The following is a 15,874-nucleotide window of genomic DNA, read 5'->3' on the forward strand; positions in this document are numbered from 1 at the left end:
TCACCTAGAGCGGGTCACACAGTTCATTCAGTTTGGATGAGCTGGAGTTAATTCTCCTCAAAGCATCCTTTTAGTGCTGTGTTTTGCAGCAGTAGCTGGTAACAGAGCAGTGTTCTGGCTGCTGCTGAATAAGTACCCAGGCTGTGTTCTTCCAGTGTTTCCCCACCCCAGAAGTATGCTGAGAGGTGGGCAAGAGCTTGGGAGGGGACAGGGCTGAGCCAGCTGACCCAGACTGGGCCAAGGGATGTTCCATGCCATGAGACATCACCTCAGATATAAGAATGAAGTAAAAGAAGGCAGCTGTCCTCCAGAGGAACCATAGCAACGGGGAGCCCTGCTGCCCGAGACCGAGCACTGTGGTGCTGAGGGGCAGCAGAGACCAACATCTCTCTCTCTGCTTTCACTCCTGCCCCATCTATTGGTTTGCTTATCTTTGTTATTAAATTGCTTCTATCTTATAGCTGCCTTTTGTTATATTTTCCCCTCTTCCCTGTCCATCTAAAGGGGAGTGATAGAGTGGCTTTGGTGGGCATTTGGCCCCCAGCCCACACACAGGAACACATCCAGGTGGGTTTGGAATATCTCCAGAGAGAGAGACCCTACAACCTCCCTGGGCAGCCTGTTCCAGGGTTCTGTCACTCTCACAGGGAAAAAAAACTTTTCCTCCTGTTTCCATGGACCTTCCTATGCCTCAATTTCCACCACTGTCCCTTGTGCTGCCATTGGGCATCACCCAGCAGAGCCTGGCTCCAGCCTCTGGGCACTCACCCTGCACACCTCTATCAACATGAATGAAATCACCTCTTGGTCTCCTCTTCTCCAAGCTAAAGCTGCCTCAGTCTCTCCTCATAAGGCATCATCTTTGTTTCCTGATTTGTCTTTCAGAAACTCCCCAGCTTTGGGCCTTACCTGGAAGAACGCAAAAAGATAATAGCTGAGAACAAGATGAAACTGATGGAGCAGAGGGTGGCTGCTGTGCTTCCTGAGAAAAAGCATTTCATTCCCAAGAAGCCCATTCCAGCAATCAAGGTAAAAACCAAAACACATTCTTAGGCATGGGAAATGATTAGCCATCAGGCAGCTGACATGCACAGTAATTTCTAGCAGTTTGAGTTGGTTATTACTGTTCTCCAGCTTGTTAGGAGGGCATCAAAGACAACTGTTTATGCAGACTTCCTAGCTTTTAGCCCAAATGGATGGGGAATGGTTTGTGATGTACTGGTACAGGTATTTCCCTAATGTAATTTTTCAAAGTGATGATACTCAGGCAGTGGAAGAGTAATTGCAGAACAAGGCATGGGACATGCCTTGAAGCACAAAATAGAACTGTCAGTGACTCCTTTCCCTTTGAAGGTGACGGTATGAGCTCAGATTGGCCATGATACCTTCTGGTTGCTCTGCTAAATACGTCCATCTCTCAGGCAGTGGGTTGGAAACTAAGCACCCAACTTATTTGGAGAACTACCCCCCAAAATAAATTGCCAGCCCAGCTCAGTTTGGGGTGGAAGCAAGTGAAGCTCTGTTTACAAGCAAACCAAACTCTAGAAATATGAAAGGCAATGAATGTGTACAAAATAGACAATAGATCACAGTCTCACAGTATCACCAAGGTTGGAAGAGACCTCAAAGATCATCGAGTCCAACCTGTCACCACAGACCTCATGACTAAACCATGGCACCAAGTGTCACATCCAATCCCCTCTTGAACACCTCCAGGGATGGGGACTCCACCAGCTCCCTGGGCAGCACATTCCAATGATGAATGACTCTCTCAGTGAAGAACTTCCTCCTCCTCTCCAGCCTAAACTTCCCTTGGTGCAGCTTGAGGCTGTGTCCTCTTGTTCTGATGCTGGTTGCTAGAGAGAAGAGACCAACCCCTTCCTGGCTACAACTGCCTTTCAGGTAGTTGTAGAGAGCAATGAGGTCCCCCTGAGCCTCCTCTTCTCCAGGCTAAACAATCCCAGCTCCCTCAGCTTCTCCTCATAGGGCTTGTGATGTACAATAGATAGATGTACAATAGATGTACAATAGAGAGATATTTACCACTTATAAACATCACAGAAACTCCTCAGACCCCCATGGACAGATCCAGGGAACTGTTCATCTCCTCCCCCACTCCCTCCCTCCGTCCTGTTACCTCACACAGCAGCCAAAACACAGATCCCCTGGCAAGGCCATGGGAGAAGGAGAGGAGAGGAGAGGGAGAGGAGAGGAGAGGAGAGGAGAGGAGAGGAGAGGAGAGGAGAGGAGAGGAGAGGAGAGGAGAGGAGAGGAGAGGAGAGGAGAGGAGAGGAGAGGAGAGGAGAGGAGAGGAGAGGAGAGGAGAGGAGAGGAGAGGAGAGGAGAGGAGAGGAGAGGAGAGGAGAGGAGAGGAGAGGAGAGGAGAGGAGAGGAGAGGAGAGGAGAGGAGAGGAGAGGAGAGGAGAGGAGAGGAGAGGAGAGGAGAGGAGAGGAGAGGAGAGGAGAGGAGAGGAGAGGAGAGGAGAGGAGAGGAGAGGAGAGGAGAGGAGAGGAGAGGAGAGGAGAGGAGAGGAGAGGAGAGGAGAGGAGAGGAGAGGAGAGGAGAGGAGAGGAGAGGAGAGGAGAGGAGAGGAGAGGAGAGGAGAGGAGAGGAGAGGAGAGGAGAGGAGAGGAGAGGAGAGGAGAGGAGAGGAGAGGAGAGGAGAGGAGAGGAGAGGAGAGGAGAGGAGAGGAGAGGAGAGGAGAGGAGAGGAGAGGAGAGGAGAGGAGAGGAGAGGAGAGGAGAGGAGAGGAGAGGAGAGGAGAGGAGAGGAGAGGAGAGGAGAGGAGAGGAGAGGAGACCAGGTTGGAAGAGACCTTCAAAGTTGCAAGCAGAGGCAACAGAAGAAGGAAAGACAGAGAACTGTTTCTGCCTCTGCTCTATATCCCCATTAGCAATCCAATGAATTCTATAGACCTTTGCATTCTTTTCCTTTTACATCCAATGGTAATTTGTTTTACTTTAAGTCTTTGCAGTCAGGGACTAGGCTGAAGTTCCCCCTTCAAAGTGTAACAGTGGAAAAGGTGGGTGTTCAGTAGATGTGAAAGTTGTGTCATAGGTTTTCAGACTGAACTTTTAGAGCTGGAGAATGCTTACCTAAGGAGCTGATCCACCGTCTAGAATAAGTAAATGCCAAGGTGAAAATAAAACCTCTGACCCCATCTACTGCATAATCCATGCACAGGAGCTTTTCCTTCCCCCTTAGGTAGCCAATAAATGTCAATAAAATGAAGCCTGAGAAGGTAAATTGTTCTAGGTGTTCACATTAGACTTTATTTGAACTTCATGCCTGAACAGGAGAGAGTAGCAGGCCAAATAATGCGAACGTTACCTCTGTGAATGTTTGTTGTCTGTCTTCCTCACACATGGGAGAGTATCAGGCATCTCCAGAGAGGTGACTTCCACTGTATGGTTAGTCTGATCTTGCAAAAGAAGTCTTGCAAAAATATAACCAAACACAAAACACAGTGGCCTGGAGCACTGTCTGCAGCTCTGGGCCCCTCCCTGCAAGAAAGATCTTGAGGTGCTGGAGCAGGTCCAGAGGAGAGCAACCAGAACAGAGAAGGGACTGGAGGAAAAATCTGATGAGGAGAGGCTGAGGGAGCTGAGGGTGTTCAGTCTGGAGAAGAGGAGACTCAGGGGGGGACCTCATCACTCTCTACAACTACCTCAAAGGAAGTTGTAGTCAGGTGGGGGTCAGGCTCTGCTCCCAGGCAATTTGTGACAGGACAAGAGGGCATGGCCTGAAGCTGTGCCAGGGGAGGGTTAGGTTGGATATTAGGAAGCATTTCCTGACAGAAAGGCTGATTAGGCACTGGGATGGACTGCCCAGGGAGGTGGTGGAGTTGGCATCCCTGGAGGTGTTTAAGGCAAGATTGGATTGGCACTTAGTGACATGGTCTGGTTGGTATGGTGGTGGTGGGTCACAGACTTGATGATCTCAGAGGTATTTTTCAGCCTCAATAATTCTGTGATTCTGTGAAAGTAACACAGAATTCCCAAGCTAATTGTGCAACCTACCAGCACATGCAGCATGCCATGGAAACTGCTGTAACTGCAAAACCAGCCAAGGAGATATTTTTAAGTCCACTTCCTGTCTGAGTTAAATAGTTAACCATTTCTGTATCTCTATCAGATTTTTGGACTTGTTTGTTTGTTTGTTTGTGTTTTTTTGTTTGTTTTGTTGGTTTGGTTTGGTTTGGTTTATCTCACACTGTTGAAAATCACTCCACTCCTGCTGTGCTCACCTTCCCTTCTTTATATACACAAAAAAGTTCCAAAGAACAGCAAGTTTAAGAGGGACAGGGATCTGCTGGAGAGGGTCCAGCAGAGGGCTAGGAGGATGATTAGGGGACTGGAGCCCTGCCCTGTGAGGAGAGGCTGAGAGCCCTGGGGCTGTTTAGTCTGAAGAGGAGAAGACTGAGAGGGGATATGATCAATGTCTAGCAATATCTGAGGGCTGGGGGTCAGGAGGGAGGGGACAGTCTCTGCTCACTTGCTCCCTGTGATAGGACAAGGAGCAATGGGTGTAAGCTGCAGCACAGGAGGTTCCACCTCAACATGAGAAGGAACTTCTTTACTGTGAGAGTCACAGAGCACTGGAACAGGCTGCCCAGAGAGGCTGTGGACATTCCTTCTCTGGAGCCTTTCCAGCCCTGTCTGGATGTGTTCCTGCGGAACCTGTGCTGGCTTCTCTGGTCCTGCTCTGGCAGGGGGTTTGGACTGGAAGATCTTTGGATGTCCCTTCCACCCCCTAACATCAAGGCCTGTCTGGATGTGTTCCTCAGTGACCTCACCTAGGTTGTATGGTTCTGCTCTGGCAGGGGGGTTGGACTTGAAGATCTTTGGATGTCCCTTCCACCTCCTAACATCAAGGCCTGTCTGGATGCGTTCCTCAGTGACCTCACCTAGGTTGTATGGTCCTGCTCTGGCAGGGGGGTTGGACTTGATGATCTCCTTGAGTCCCTTCCAAGCCCTGACATCCTGTGATCCTGTGAACCTACTCTTGTTATTTGTTTATTTATTTCCCCCCGGTATGATGGGCATTTTCAAAGCCTGCTTGACCTCAGAGGTTTTATGGCTCTGTTCCCTTTGAAGGCAGAGTATTGATGTAGGGGAAAAGAGAAAGAAGAAGTAACAGCCAATAACTGCATTCTCAGAGCAGAAATCAAACAAAAAAAAAAAACCAAACTGATACCATCCTAAAAGCAAATAAACTGAATGAGAGGAAAAGTTTAGCAAGTGGAAAAAACAGACCTGAAGAGTTGGGGAAAAAACAAACCAAACCAAAACAACAGAAGTAACACATAAATAAAAAGTGGAGGTCAATAATTTATCAAGTCTAACTCCAAGTACAAAATCAAAAGAGAACCAAGTAGTAGGAGGCAGACTAAAGAGAAGCCAAGAGGCCTTACCACAGGGAAGAGGGAGATGAATTCCCCCATCCTAAAAATCTTTAGTTTGTAAAGACATTGAATGCTTTTGTATGGTGCCTGTGAGGAGCTTCTCAGACAGAAATTCAGTGAGCATCTTTCTCACACCTTTGACTGAAGAAGAATTAAGCCATTAGAAGAAGGTAGCAACCCCCAAGCTGATTCTTGACAGTCTTTCAGTCTGATCCTCTCTTTAGAAAGGAAATGTTTCAGCCACAATGAGGGAAACAGCAGTGAGGGATACACACTGAGAAACAGGAAACTGCTTGGATTTTGTCTGAAGTAGGGGAAAAAAAACACTGCAAAGGAAAGCTTTAATAAAGTTTGTTATGAATAGATTCATCTGTTCTAGTGTGGAGAAAATCATAGAATCATAGAATCAACCAGGTTGGAAAGGAGCTCAGAGACCATCAAGTCCAACCTATTACCTAACACCTCATGACATGACCAAGTGCCATATCCAATCCCCTCTTGAACACCTCCAGGGATGGTGACTCCACCACCTCCCTGGGCAGCACATTCCAATGGCTAACAACTCTCTCTGGGAAGAACTTTCTCCTCACCTCCAACCTAAACCTACCCTGGCACAGCGTGAGACTGTGTCCTCTTGTTCTGGTGCTGTTTGCCTAGGAGAAGAGACCAGCCCCCACCTGGCTACAACCTCCCTTCAGGTAGTTCTAGAGAGCAAGATCTCCCCTGAGCCTCCTCTTCTCCAGGCTAAACAACCCCAGCTCCCTCAGCCTCTCCTCACAGGGCTGTGCTCAAGGCCTCTCCCCAGCCTTGTTGCCCTTCTCTGGACACGTTCAAGTGTCTCAATGTTCTTCTTAAATTGAGGATCCCAGAAATTGACTGCCAGGAAGATTCAGAACATTCATTAGGGAACCTGAGTGAAGCTTCATGGGGAGTTAGAATAAACCTTTATTAGAACCTTTATTAGAATAAACCAAACCAGGTTGGAAGAGACCTTCAAGATCATCGTGTCCAACCCATCAACCAATCCAACCCACCCAAACAGCTAACCCATGGCACCAAGCACCCCATCAAGCCTCCTCCTGAACACCTTCAATGACGGCGACTCCACCACCTCCCCGGGCAGCCCATTCCATAGCGCAATCACTCTCTCTGTATAGAACTTCTTCCTAACATCCAACCTGAACCTCCCCTGGTGCAGCCTGAGACTGTGTCCTCTTGTTCTGGTACTGGGTGCCTGGGAGAAGAGACCATCATCCGCCTGTCTACAACCTCCCTTCAGGTAGTTGTAGAGAGTGATAAGGTCACCCCTGAGTCTCCTCTTCTCCAGGCTGAGCAACCCCAGCTCCCTCAGCCTCTCCTCATAGGGCTTGTGTTCCAAACCCCTCACCAACTTTGTTGCTCTTCTCTGGACTCGTTCCAGCAAGTCAACCTCCTTCCTAAACTGAGGGGCCCAGAACTGGACACAGTACTTGAGGTGTGACCTAACCAGTGCAGAGTACAGGGGCAGAATGACCTCCCTGCTCCTGCTGGCCACACTGTTCCTGATGCAGGCCAGGATGCCATTGGCCCTCTTGGCTGCCTGGGCACACTGCAGGCTCATGTTCAGCCTACCATCAACCAGCACCCCCAGGTCCCTCTCTGCCTGGCTGCTCTCCAGCCACTCTGATCCCAGCCTGTAGCACTGCATGGAGTTGTTGTGGCCAATGTGCAGAACCTGGCACTTGGATGTGTTCAATCTCATGCCGTTGGACTCTGCCCATCTGTCCAGCCTGTCGAGGTCCCTCTGCAGAGCCTCTCTACCCTCCAGCAGATCAACTCTTGCCCCCAGCTTGGTGTCGTCAGCAAATTTACTGATGATGGACTCAATGCCCTCATCCAGATCATCAATAAAGATGTTAAAGAGCACAGGGCCCAGCACTGATCCTTGGGGCACACCACTAGTGACTGGCTGCCAGCTGGATGTGGCACCATTCACCACCACTCTCTGGGCTCGGCCATCCAGCCAGTTCCTAACCCATCGCAGTGTGCTCCCGTCTAAGCCATGGGCTGACAGCTTGGCCAGCAGTTTGCTATGGGGGACGGTGTCAAAGGCCTTGCTGAGGTCCAGGTAGACTACATCAACAGGCCTCCCCACATCCACCAGGCAGTCACCTGATCATAGAAGGAGATCAGGTTGGAGAGGCAGGACCTGCCCTTCCTAAATCCATGCTGGTTGGACCTGATCCCTTGGCCATCCTGTAAGTGCTGTGTGATTGCACTCAGGATGACCTGTTCCATGATCTTGCCTGGCACTGAGGTCAGGCTGACAGGCCTGTAATTCCCTGGCTCATCCAACCGGCCCTTCTTATGGATGGGCACAACGTTGGCAGCTTCCAGTCCTCTGGGACCTCGCCAGTGAGCCAGGACTGCTGGAAAATTATGGAGAGTGGCTTGGCCAGCTTGTCTGCCAGCTCTCTCAGCACCCTAGCATGAAACCCATCTGGTCCCATGGACTTGTGGGGATCCAAGCTGCTGAGGAGAGTTCCAACCACCTCCTCATGGAATATAGGGAAACTGTGCAGCTCCCTGGCTCCTTCTGCCAGCTCTGCAGGCCAGCTGTCAGGAAGACGTTCTGCCCTTCTAGTAAAAATTGAGGCAAAGAAGGTGTTAAGTATCTCTGCCTTTTCCTCATCCTTTGTTACAATGTTCCCCTCCGTATCCACCAAGGAGTGGAGGTTGTCCTTTCCCTTCCTCTTACTATTAATGTATTTATAGAAGGACTTTTTGTTGTCCTTCACAGCAGAGGCCAGTTTAAGCTCCAAGTGTGCTTTTGCCTCCCTAATTTTCTTCCTACAACACCTAGCAACATCCTTAAACATTCTGTGGGTTGCCTCCCCTCGCTTCCAAAGGTGATACACCCTCTTTTTTTCCCTCAGTTCCATTAGAAGTTCATGAACCATCCAGGCTGGCCGTCTGCCCCGGCGGCTCATCTTCTGGCACATTGGCACAGCCTGTCCCTGAGCCTTCAACAATTCTTCATTGAAGTAGGTCCAGCTCTCCTGGACCCCTTTGTTTTTAAGGACTTTATCCCAAGGAACCCTCTGAATTAGTTCCTTGAGTAACCCGAAGTCTGCCCTCCGGAAGTCCAGAGTGGAGGTCTTCTTGCCGCCCCTCTTGGCTTGACCAAAAACCGAGAATTCAATTATCTCATGGTCACTGGACCCCAAACACCCTCCAACCACCACATCCCCACCAGCCCTTCCCTGTTGGTGAAGAGGAGGTCAAGCATAGCCTTGCCCCTGGTAGGCTCTCGCAGCACCTGGGATAAGAAGCTGTCCTCGATGCATTCTAAGAACCTCCTAGACTGTCTCCTCTCTGCCGTGTTGAGTTCCCAGCAGATGTCAGGCAGGTTGAGGTCGCCCATGAGAACAAGGTCCGGAGATCTTGAGACAGCCCTAAGCTGCCTATAGAATGCTTCGTCAACATCTTCCTCCTGGTTGGGTGGTCTATAACAGACTCCAACCAGGATGCCTGCCCTGCTGGTCTTCCCTCTAATTCTTATCCACAAGCATTCAACCCGATCATCCCTAATCTCCATCTCAATGGCATCTAGTGCCTCCCTGATGTAAAGGGCCACCCCTCCACCCCTTCTTCCTCGCCTGTCTCTCCTGAAGAGCTTGTAACCGTCAATTGCAGCGCTCCAGTCATGTGAGTCGTCCCACCACGTCTCTGTGATGGCAACTACATCATAATTTTCCTGCTGCATCAAGGCTTCCAGCTCCTCCTGTTTGTTACCCATGCTTCGCGCATTAGTGTACATGCACTTCAGCTGGGCTGCTGGTTTCACCTCCGACTCTAGCTTGTCACCCCCAGACTCTTGTCTGAGAGGACAAGAGAGGACTCTTGTCTGAGTTGGGGGGGAAGTGACTTATCTGGTGCCTTTCCTCATCAGGAATTCTTCACAGAGAGAGGCAGAGGCTTGGACTTGAGTGATTTATTTATAACTGTCCAAGAAATTTTCACACTTAGAATTACAAGTCCCAGTCCATCTCCCTAAGCACTTCTCTCTTGGCTGACCCTCTAGAGAGAGGAGACAAACCATTCTGTTAGCTCAGACCAGGGTAGCAGGGCATGAGGATGGTCAGCTCCTGCAGCTGGCCCCAGCCTAACTCTGTTTCTCTGGAGCAGGGAGGAGAGAATCATTCTGTTAGCTCAGACCAGGGTAGCAGGGCATGGGGATGGTCAGCTCCTGTAGCTGGCCCCAGCCTAACTCTAGTTCTCTGGAGCAGAGGAGGAGAGAATCCATTCTGTTAGCTCAGCCCTGAGTAGCAGGGCATGAGGACAGTCAGCTCCTGTAGCTGGTCGCAGTCTAACTCTAGTTCTCTGGAGCAGGGGAGGAGAGAATCCATTCTGTTAGCTCAGAGCTGAGTAGCAGGGCATGAGGACAGACAGCTCCTGCAGCTGGCCCCAGCCTAACTCTAGTTCTCTGGAGCAGGGGAGGAGGTGCACTTGAGAGCTGAATGGACCTGAAGGGTAGCTGTCCTTGAAAGTGCTGTCACCTCTGCTTTGGCTGCTGGTGTTTTTGGAAGGTTGCTGCAAATTTCCTGATGGCTGCCCAGAACTCCCTGATCTGTTTAATCAGCTCTTGGGTTGTGATATGTAAATTCTAATGTTTGTTTAAATTCCACATGCAGAGAAAATGCCCACCCCCTCACCCCCCCTCCCTTTTATTTTTTAATAGATTTAAAGCCCCTCTGTGATCATCCAAAACCTAATTGAATTTTTGGATGGCTTTTCCCATGGCTTTTCTCTTTATTTTCTCCAGTTTAAAATATTAATTGACACTGCATGCTTTGATATGCAGCAGAGCTGTTTCTTCTTTTCTCACCTGTCTGCAATATCAGACATAGCTATTTTCTTTTCAGTTGCATTTCCATACAGCTCCCACACGTGTATTTGTCTGCCTCAGATCACCTCCTTGTTAACTTCTTTCCTTCTACATCTCTGTGGTTGTTTTTGTTTGTTTTTTTTTTTTTTTTCCCTTAATAATTCTCCTTTCAGGCTCTAGACCAAAATATTTGGTCTGCTGCTTTAATTTCTTCCTTTATGTTTTGTTGTACTCCACAAGCCTTGCTGTAGAGATTGCCCTCTTTGGCAATTTAAACACTCTGCTCTGTTTACCATTTTAGCTAGGGTGTGATGGCTTGTTCCACCTGTTGGAAAAACATCCACAGAGCTACTCAAGCTTAAATCCCTTCTGTTTGAACTACTTTTCACCCTGGTGTGTACAGATATGTTTGCATGGCCTTTAGCACACAGATGTATGCAAGACTCTCTTGTGGTGATGCTGCAAGCACCCAGCACTTTGGAAGGCCACACTTAGTGCAGTGTGGTGCTTAATCCATAAAACCCTCTGGAGAGTTGAGGTGTATTGGTCTAGGCACAGCATTGTTATACCCTAAGTATGTGCTATTTGGATCCTTCCTGGCATGTATCTGGGGAGTTCAACATGAGCAGTTTTTAGCTTGTTCTTGCCTGCCTGGGAAAAAAAAGTTTGCATTGTGATCTTCATCATAAACATGGAGCTGGTGCCTATTTCAAGTCCCATAACCTATGGGACTCTGAGTATGCTTCTCCCAAGTATTTGCTCCACCATGAATCACAGCAATAATCTCACCTGCAGTAGCCCATAATGTTCCTTCCTCTATCACAGGACCTCACAGGATATTCTCATTGCCTGTGACAGTTCAAGTAAATGGAGGAGAAATGCTAAAGTCCAAACCTCCTTTTTCCTTCTTTGCTGTCACTGTAGGATTGCCTCAAGTGGGAACAGAACAGAGAGTGAAACAGAACAGAGTGAAACAGAACAGAGAATAGGATAGGGTAGGATAGGATAGGATAGGATAGGATAGGATAGGATAGGATAGGATAGGATAGGATAGGATAGGATAGGATAGGATAGCATAGGATAGGATAGGATAGGATAGGGTGGAATGGAATGGAATGGAATGGAATGGAATGGAATGGAATGGAATGGAATGGAATGGAACAGAACAGAACAGAACAGAATAGACTTTTTCAGTTGGAAAGGACCTCCAATGATCATGTAATCCAACTGCTTGACCAGTTCAGGGCTGACCAGAAGTCAGATCATGTTATTAAGGGCATTGTCCAAATGCCTTTTAAATGCTGACAGGGTTGGGTCATCAGCCACCTCTCTAGGAAGTCTGTTCCAGTGTTTGACCACCTTCTTGGTAAAGAAATGATTCCTAATGTCCAGCAAACCTCCCATAGAGCAGATTTGAGCCATTCCCATACAACCTGACACTGGGATACCTGGAAGAAGAGGTCAGCACCTCCCTCTCCACTTTCTCTCCTCAAGAAGCTGTAGAGAGTGATGAGGTTGCCTCTCAGCCTCCTTTTCTGTCAAGCAGCCAAATCCAGACCCATTAGTTGCTTCTCACACAACATTCCTTGCATCCCTTTCACCAGCTTTGTATTCCTCCTCTGGAGTACTCTGTTGAAGTACCCAAACATCCTTCTGGAATGGTGGGGCCTAGAACTGCACAGAGTGCTGCAGGTGAGGCCACACCACTGCTGCATGCTTATGCTGGCATCACTCTGTCCTAGGTGCATTACCCAGGACTTGTCAAGTTTTCTCTCATTAATCATTGCCCAATGCTCTGGTCTGTCTATAAAATACCTGAGAAGGTCCTTTAGTTTTCTTTAGTGTACCTTCAGCTAAAATCTTCATTAACTCAACAGTCTTCTGATTCAAATCTGAAACACACACAAGCATTACATCTAAACCAGAAAATGAGGACACTTTGCTCTGTTAATATGCTGCCCTGTCTGGGCATTGATCTGAGGGGATGGAGAGTGTCCAGAAAAGGGCAGCAAGGCTGGAGAAGGGCCTGGAGCACCTGGGCTATGAGGAGGGGCTGAGGGAGCTGGGGGTGTTCAGGCTGGAGAAGAGGAGGCTGAGGGAAGACCTCATGGCTCTACAGCTTCCTTAAGGGAGGTTGAAACAAGGAAGGAGCAGCCTCTGCTCCTTGGTGGCAAGAGACAGCACCAGAGGAAATGGTTCCAAGCTGCAGCAGGGGAGGTTCAGGCTGGATGCTAGGAAATATTTCTTCCCAGACAGGGTTCTCAGACACTGGAATGATCTGCCCAGGGCAGTGCTGGAGTCACCATCCCTGGAGGTGTCTCAGCAGCCTGTGGAACTGGTGCTTAGGGCCATGGTTTAGTGTTGATCCTGCAGTGCTGGGTGGAGGGTTGGACTGGATGAGCTTGAAGGTCTCTTCCAACCAGATGTTTTCTGTGATTCTGTATTCCATCTCTTTTCTTTTCTGTTTGTTTACTACATAATTTCAGAACTCTCTTGTGTCAGAGGTCTGTGTCATAGGCCTTACTGAATCACAGACATTACCAGCTGGGTTTTGGTTTGTATTTATTTATTGCATCACAGTCTGCATAAAGAGCTGTGGCACATTCACAAAGCATCATTTTCATTGCAGAAGTGAATTGCCACACTGAACTCTGTGCTAAAGCTTTGTGTGAGTTATTCTGCAAGTTCCTCTTTAGCTGGTACTGCAACTGCTTCACTTGCTTTACTGCAACAAGGTTTAGAGGTCCCTAAACCCCACAGCACATTTAATACCCTTTCTTTGCTCTTGGCAAAGCAGCTGTGATCTTGCAATGTAAAGTTAGTTTTAACGAGGTTACAGATTTTTCTTAGCCACTTTACTGTAAATAGATCTTGGTCAGGAACCCTCAGATCCTGGTGGCAGTGCCTCAACTTGTTCCCAGAAGTGAACAGGTGGAAGGCAGGTGTGGTGGGTTAGCACCCTGCTGGAAATAAACACTGGTACAGAGAGTCACTGGCTTTCTCTGCAACACTTCATCCCTTTGCTGTGCTCTTTCTGTGGCCTAGTGCAGGCACCTCTGCACTGCCCCTTCTTGCTTCACAGCCTCTTGAATCCTGAGAGCTACCCAAACACCCCATACATAGTAGGTAACCTCTAGAGTACTTCAGATGGAGCGCACAGCTTTGCTGTATAAATGTCAGGTGCTTTGTTAGGAGTTTTTATATTACCTGATGGAGAGGAGACTTTGGCATTTGTGCCATGGTCAGTGGTCCTTTGGAGACCTAAAGACTGGAGGTTGAGGCTTGTCCTTAGGACAGGCTGCCATTCCCAACTGGCAAACCTCTGTTGGTAAGCTGAAGGTTACCCTGCTTTCCTTAGCTGCTACTCTCACCTTCCAGTGCACAAAGTTCTTACTCAGTGAACCTTACTCCTGCTGTGACATAACAAACACCTTACGGTAACTCAAAAACTGTGCTAAGAGGACAAGCAGGTCTGTTCCCTTTGAGCTTGCTATGTGAGATGCAGGACCTGCATTGTGTAGAGGCCTTTGATCACAGAATCACAGTCATAGAATGTTAGGAGCTGGAAAGGACTGCAAAAGATCATCCAGCCCAACCCCCCTGCCAGAGCAGGAGCACCTAGAGCAGGTCACACAGGAACACATCCAGGTGGGTTTTGAATATCTCCAGAGAGGGAGACTCCACAGCCCTGCCACCCCGGCAGCCTGTTCCAGGGTTCTGTCACCCTCACAGGGAAAAAACTTTTCCTCCTGTTTCCATGGAACTTCCTATGCCTCAATTTCCACCACTGCCCCTTGTGCTGGCATTGGGCATCACCCAGCAGAGCCTGGCTCCAGCCTCTTGGCACTCGCCCTGCACATCTTGATCAACATGAATGAGGTCACCTCTTAGTCTTCTCCTCTCTGAGCTACAGAGCCCTCAGCTCCCTCAGTCTCTCCTCATAAGGAAGATGTGCCACTCCCTTCATCATCTTTGCGGCTCTGCACTGGACTCTTTCAAGCAGTTCCCTGAGGTCTTTCCTGAACTGAGGGGCCCAGAACTGGACACAATACTCCAGATGCAGCCTCATCAGGGCAAGTGACGTTGATTATGTCGAGAGCATGGTGGGACCTGCATGAAGGTGGACACAGCAGGCCTGCAGGGAGGAAGACCCAGGCCACAAGATGCATTTATAAATATAGATTTACTAATATGATGGATAAAGGAAAGTCAATCACCATAAGATGTTTGCTATAGTAACATTCAAAATGCAGCTGTGTTAATAAAAAATGCCACTGTTAAACCAGCATTCTACTGAACAGATCTGCTGCTTCAGTATACTCCAACCCACATCTGCCTAGCTTAGTTACAAAATGAATTGTTGTGGGTTTTTTTGTCTGTGCTCATTAGTAACATAACCTAATGGATTCTGCTTTGATTCTCTCCATGGCAACTAAACCTCCCTGCCAGTTCCACTCACAGGACTAAATTCCTCTTCCAGTTTGTTCAGTGCAGTTGTGTTGAGAAGAGTAGGACAGCAACAGCAGCAATCAAAAGGAGCACTCTAGGTCCCTGAGACTACAAAGGTGTAACACAGGACAAAATTAGGACATCTTTATTGATGACCTTGATGAAGACACAGAGTGTGTCAGCAGTAAGTGTGCAGATGACACTGAGTTAGGTGGAGAGTTGATCTGCACCAGGACAGGGAGGCTCTGCAGGGGGACTTGGATAGATTGGATCTGTGACCAGTGTTAACAGGATGATCTTCAACAAGGCCAAGTGCCAGGTCCTGCACTTGGCTCACAACAACCCTAAGCAATGCTACAGGCTTGGGGCAGTGTGGCTGGAAAGCTGCTGGCAGAAAGGGACCTGGGGGTGCTAATGGACAAGCAGCTGAAGGGAGCCAGCAGTGTGCCCAGGTGGCCAAGAAAGCCGAAGGCATCCTGGCTGGGATCAGAAATGCTGAGTCCAGCAGGAGCAGGGAGGAAATTGTCCCCTGGGACTCAGCTCTGGTGAGGCCACACCTCAAGTGCTGTGTCCAGTTTTGGGCACCTCAATCCAAGAGAGATGTGGAGGTGCTGGAGCCAGTGCAGAGGAGGGCAAGGAAGCTGTGAAGGGCCTGGAGAATAAATCTTGTGAAGAGTGACTGAAGGAGCTGGGGATGGTTAGTTTGAAAAAGAGGAAGCTGAGAGGAGACCTCATGGCTCTCTACAACTACCTGAAAGGAGGTTGGAGAGGCTGGTGCTGGTCTCTTCTCACAGGTAAGAGGAACAGCCTCAAGCAGCAGCAGGCCAGCTTCAGACTGGACAGTAGGAAAAATTTTTTCCCATCAAGAGTGGTCAGGCATTGGAATGTGCTGCCCAGGGAGGTGGTGGAGTGACCAACCCTGGATGTGTTTAAAGGTGGTTTCATGTGGTGCTTGTGGGAATGGTTTAGGGGGGACCCTTGTAAAGTGGGGTTCTGGGTTGGTCTTGGTGATACTGTGGATCTTTTCCAACCTGAATGTTTCTGTGATTCTGTGAAAATTTAACTTCCAGGGGTTTGTGTGTTTTGTTTCTAATTGCTGCTGGCAATGCACAAGCCAGAAAGAACATGGCTTGACTTTCAGAACCTGGCTTC

The 15,874-nt window shown here is 48.7% G+C and overlaps 1 protein-coding gene across 2 annotated transcripts in view; it reads left to right on the plus strand.

Moving 5' to 3' along the window:
* DPYD (dihydropyrimidine dehydrogenase) overlaps positions 1–15,874 on the plus strand; it is a 609,010-nt gene that overhangs the window by 576,935 nt on the left and 16,201 nt on the right. For both annotated transcript variants that reach the window (XM_068166235.1, XM_068166236.1), the window contains one exon: positions 886–1,029. In XM_068166235.1, coding sequence (XP_068022336.1) covers positions 886–1,029 — 144 coding nt within the window. The remainder of the gene's footprint in view (positions 1–885; positions 1,030–15,874) is intronic.

The sequence above is a fragment of the Melanerpes formicivorus genome, unplaced genomic scaffold (genome assembly GCF_026170545.1).
Source record: "Melanerpes formicivorus ecotype bairdi unplaced genomic scaffold, bMelFor1.0.p_v2 SCAF_99, whole genome shotgun sequence".
Lineage (NCBI taxonomy): Eukaryota > Metazoa > Chordata > Aves > Piciformes > Picidae > Melanerpes > Melanerpes formicivorus.